Raw genomic sequence first — 4,834 nt, forward strand, 5'->3', positions numbered from 1 at the left:
TAGTTCCGTGGGTCAAACAGACTGTTGTTGTTGGAACACCGCCTGTGTAACCGGACCGAGCACGATGTACCGTACACGCTAAGTTAAGTTATTGAAGTTATAACCCAGTGGGGTGAAACTAAGAAGAGTGTACCCTTCTTTGTGACTAAGTACCACGTCATAACAATAGCCACAATCTGCTTGCCATGTGGTCAGTAGCTTAGCTTACAGGTAGCTCCCTTCCTGAGCTCTCACCTCCTTATCACACCGACACACACAGCCACTCACTCCCCCGCCCCCCCACACATGCATAAACAAATGTTTTCACTGAATGTTTTCATCAACTATGAGACTTGATTTATAGTTTAGTTTAGTTGCCCCGTTATTTATTTTGTGAATTATCTTAGCAATTATTAATACTAATTTTTATTAATTGATGTCAATGATTTTATTCCACATGAGCTATTAACCAAACATTACCCCTACGCCGTGTCCAACAGTAGGCAACATATGACTTCAGAACAGTCAAATGTAAGAACAGGACATTTGGTGGACAGAAAACAGATCATCATCACCTCCAGTCGGAAGGAAGATTAGCATAGAAACTATTCTTCAATCTCCATGGAGTAAAAACAAAATCACAGGTGATGCAGTAGGAGGGGTGGACCCAAAGTAAAGAGACCAATCAGTTGTAAGACAAGAAGCTTTGGCCAGTCAGCTGAAGCTGTTCTGCAGCTTCTCCTCTCAGTGATGGAAACCTTGGTGGGAACTGAACTTTGCTTTCCACAACTCATCAACACCTCCTGCAGAAAGCCAACTCGTCCTCACTTAGAAGCAATGTTGATTTACATTTTGTTGCCCTCCATCTCTCTGCTCACTGTAGCTCTCAACCTGCTGGTCATCATCTCCATCTCCCACTTCAAGTATTTCATTATTCGTGTTACTGGTAGATTGAAACAAGTGTTGCTTAATCCAAACTTCTAATAGATTGCTGATTCATTTTTCTTGTGTTGTGTAATTATATCTGACAGATTAATGTCATCATTATTGATCTGGATATAAATATTTGTTTCCCTCCAGGCAGCTCCAGACCCCCACCAACCTTCTCCTCCTCTCTCTCGCCGTCTCAGATTTCTTCGTCGGCCTCTTCATGATCTTTAAAATATTGATGATAGACGACTGCTGGTTGCTCGGTGATCTCATGTGTTCTCTTTGGTTGATTCTGTTATCCATTATTCTCTCGTCCTCAGTAGGAACCATGGTGCTCATATCAGTGGATCGATATGTGGCTATTTGTTATCCTCTGCATTACTTCACCAAAGTCAAACCAAAAAGAGTTCAAGTCTGTGTTTGTCTGTGTTGGATGTTTGCTGCTTTATTTAACAGTTTGCTGGTGAAGGATAACCTGGAACATCCAGGCAGGTATAACTCCTGCATAGGAGAGTGTGTCTATTACATGAACTACATCGCTAATCTTGTTGATCTAATTGTTACATTCCTTTTTCCCATTACTCTTATTGTCATTCTATATATTAGAATATTTGGGGTGGCTGTGTATCAGGCTCGTGCCATGCGGTCTCACATTGCAGTTGTGACAATGAAAGTAACAGTTAAAAAGTCTGAAATGAAAGCAGCCAGGAATCTTGGTGTTGTTGTAGTTGTGTTTCTGATATGCATTTCCCCATATTATTGTTTTGTTCTTACATCCCAAAATAACTTGTACACAGCTTCATCTGTAACCATTGTAATATGGTTGTTTCAGTTTAACTCTTGTCTGAACCCTCTGATCTATGCCACTCTCTACCCCTGGTTCAGAAAATCAATTAAGGTCATTGTTACACTTCAGATACTGAAGCCTGGTTCCTGTCGGACCAACATGCTTTAGGGACACGCTGCATCGGTCTATTCTTGAGATTTGAATTTTATTCATGGTTCGAAATAATTTCTAATTTATTTTGACCTGAATTTATTTTGTGAGAGTTAGAAAATGAGCAATTGTCTTTCTCAGGTCCCTTGGCAGACCTACAATAACCTCGTACAACTGTGTTGTCTCTTCTATTTTTCATTATGAACTGATTCTATGCGGAAGGTTCAAGCACATGTAGAAGGCGAGGCAAGCATTTGCAAAATGTGAAAGAAACATCAAAATGGAATAGTTTGTGCTTTCAAATCATGTGACAATTTAATACAAGATAACTATATTGTATCTATGAACAAAAGTCTCAATCTTTCATTATATCTCTTTGTAATTAAAGTTGTTGGGATAAACCTTTTTCGCCATAAAAGCATGTTATGTAAATCATGAATTTTTAACCAAAACATTAAATTTGAAGAAGCTCTGATTTCTTCATTGCAATGACAGATTTGGTTTATGTGTGCTGTGAAACCTCCCAAGAGTCAGTCACATAACCATTGAGTGTTTGCTGTGTTAGTTTTGTGTGTTTGAGATGGTCTTCCTCTAATAAAACACTGTCGCCTCATATTGGCCCGAAAAGGGCCTTTATTTTAGTGTTGGTTCATTTGTATTATATTACTGCTGAATGTGATGACAGCAGTAATCATTGGCAACACCGTTGGCAGAGAGATGGAGCCCTCATTGCATTCTCATGAATGTGTGTTTGTGTAAATTAAAAAGAGGAGGAAAAACTTGGGTCGCAGCCCACAGCCTCAACAATTGTAATTAAAATAACACTTTGTGACTCCTCCATTTATGCCTTTTCAAACAATGGAATATACAAATTGAAATCACTTTCAAAGAAACCAGATTGCCTTATCAGAACAAAGGAAATGCACAAACATCTTACCCAGAAAAGCGCTATAAAAGAGTATTATTATTATTGTTGTTATATCAATGCAAATAAAGTTCTATCTGTGCAAAACATACATAAAATATTAGGCAGTAAATAGCTTTTTGTAGGTGAATTTGATCTTTTTTTGCACTTGCCGTCGTTTAAAAACAACAATAATGTGGAAACTCTGCAAAACAAAATTAGTTATCTGATACTATCAGTACTAGTGGCTGCAATGAGCCTGCTTCCCTCCACAAATCTCTTCAAAACAGGTTTGCAGACTTGATACAGCCTCTCAATTCATGCTCAATGTTTAGCTTGGATTCTTTGATCGATAGGAATCAGCAGTCTGTGTACCTTTAATAATTTTGGAAGTTTTGGAAGGTTCTTTAAAAAAATAAATGATCTTCCCCAAACTATTGCAGCCTGGAGTTACAACTAAGTTATTCCACACATTCTTGGTCATCACTTTACTTGGAATACTTGCACTGATTGGAGTCAGCCAGGAATGAAATTAAATTAAATGTGTGCGTTAGTAAGCAAGGGTTTTCTGTTGACCTGGAGAGTTTTTTTCTCAAATGGCAGCCGATCTACCGGCACTGCGGTGGTGAACAACCTGGTCTACCGCACGCGCTCATTACCAGTGAGTTGCCTTTAAGGCATTCTCTGATTTTATTTTCTAAGTAAAATTAATTCAATCATTTAAGTATAGCAGCTACTTTTACAGAAATGCAATTTATGTCTTTCTGTAAATCTCACAATTGCAATCATCCGTCATCCTTTGGGCCGCACTGGACCCTCCGGTGGATAGTGGTCCAGGTGGTTACATTAATTGTTATGTTCCACCATGAATCGGGTAGGAAAACCACATTCATTCCCCCTTTAAGACGCTTAGTTAAATAGTTATAATTAAAAAGTAATCAGAATAGTGAATACTAATTACTCCTTTAAAAAGTAACTTAGTTACTTTACAGATTACTTGATTTTAAAAGTAACTAAGTTAGATTACAACGGTTATTCCAACATTTACTTTATTTAGTCGAGTAGGGGGGGGGTGTGCTGTGCTGCTGACTATCCGATGTTCTTGCTTCTCCTCCGCTTTGGATGAGCAAGGTGATATGAGGAGCCGATGTCTCTTGTAGCGCATATAGAACGTAGGGGGATAGTTCCTCCGCGGCTGCTACACCTTGTTTCCCCGCATAGATCTCCCGGATCTTTACTGTTGAATGTCCATGGACTTCGCTTTCAAACTCCAGTCCATTCCACAGGATATCATAGTTCTCATTAGGAGACAGCGAATAGTACATCGTGCAATGGGGAAGATCCACTGGTGGTTCGGTCGGGTGTAATACCTTGAACCACAGGACCTCAACGGTAAACATTTAGATCAGTTTGATCATAGTCTTCCACTCTCCCCCACTAGACCACTGCCTCGTTACTCAGTGATTGTTGAACTTCAGCTTGCAGTAACTGGTGACTATAGTAAAGGGGCGTGGCTCATCGTTGTTGTGTCCCCACTGGGATCGTTACATCCCTTTGCCATTTGGAAAATGATATTTTGGGAACACAAAATGTCTCTTCTCACCAGGTTAATCGGGAACACAGTGGAAACCAAAAAGGATTGGTCAAAACAGAGCGATATCCATTTACACAGGACTAAAATAGACAGTGGCCACTCCCCTAATTGACATGAAAATCTGTTAACTGACACGGAATTCCTTGATGGTGGCAGTGGCGTGTTTATTGTGGAATACCTAGCATAATCTCTTCCATGGATTGTCAGAGTCACCATGGGTTCTGGAAACAGGTTACCGTCAGCCGTTGGACCTGGACCCCCGTATGGCATATGTTCATGACCCGGGGCCTGATGCCGTGGGCTATGACCCTGTTGTGATGCGTATGGTGCTTGTGGTGGATAGACATCATGAGGGTAATGAGCTGGATTGGACTGAGGCCTCTGGCCCTGAGGTGGTTGAGGGCATGCGTCGGAAGAAATGTCCAGGCTGCCATCAGTTGTAACAGTTACTATTTTGTTGTCTAAACTGTCCTCCATTTAACCTACCTCG

General features: G+C 40.3%; 1 protein-coding gene across 1 annotated transcript; it reads left to right on the forward strand.

Annotated features, from left to right (window-relative positions):
* Window positions 1-816: 816 nt before the first annotated feature.
* Window positions 817-1,864, forward strand: LOC119228808 (trace amine-associated receptor 13c-like). Its single transcript, XM_037488745.2, has 2 exons — window positions 817-902; window positions 1,060-1,864. Exons 1-2 carry the CDS (start codon window positions 817-819, stop codon window positions 1,862-1,864), a joined length of 891 nt encoding a protein of 296 aa, XP_037344642.2.
* The last annotated feature ends 2,970 nt before the right edge of the window (window positions 1,865-4,834 follow it).

The sequence above is a fragment of the Pungitius pungitius genome, chromosome 10 (assembly GCF_949316345.1).
Source record: "Pungitius pungitius chromosome 10, fPunPun2.1, whole genome shotgun sequence".
Classification (NCBI taxonomy): Eukaryota; Metazoa; Chordata; class Actinopteri; order Perciformes; family Gasterosteidae; genus Pungitius; species Pungitius pungitius.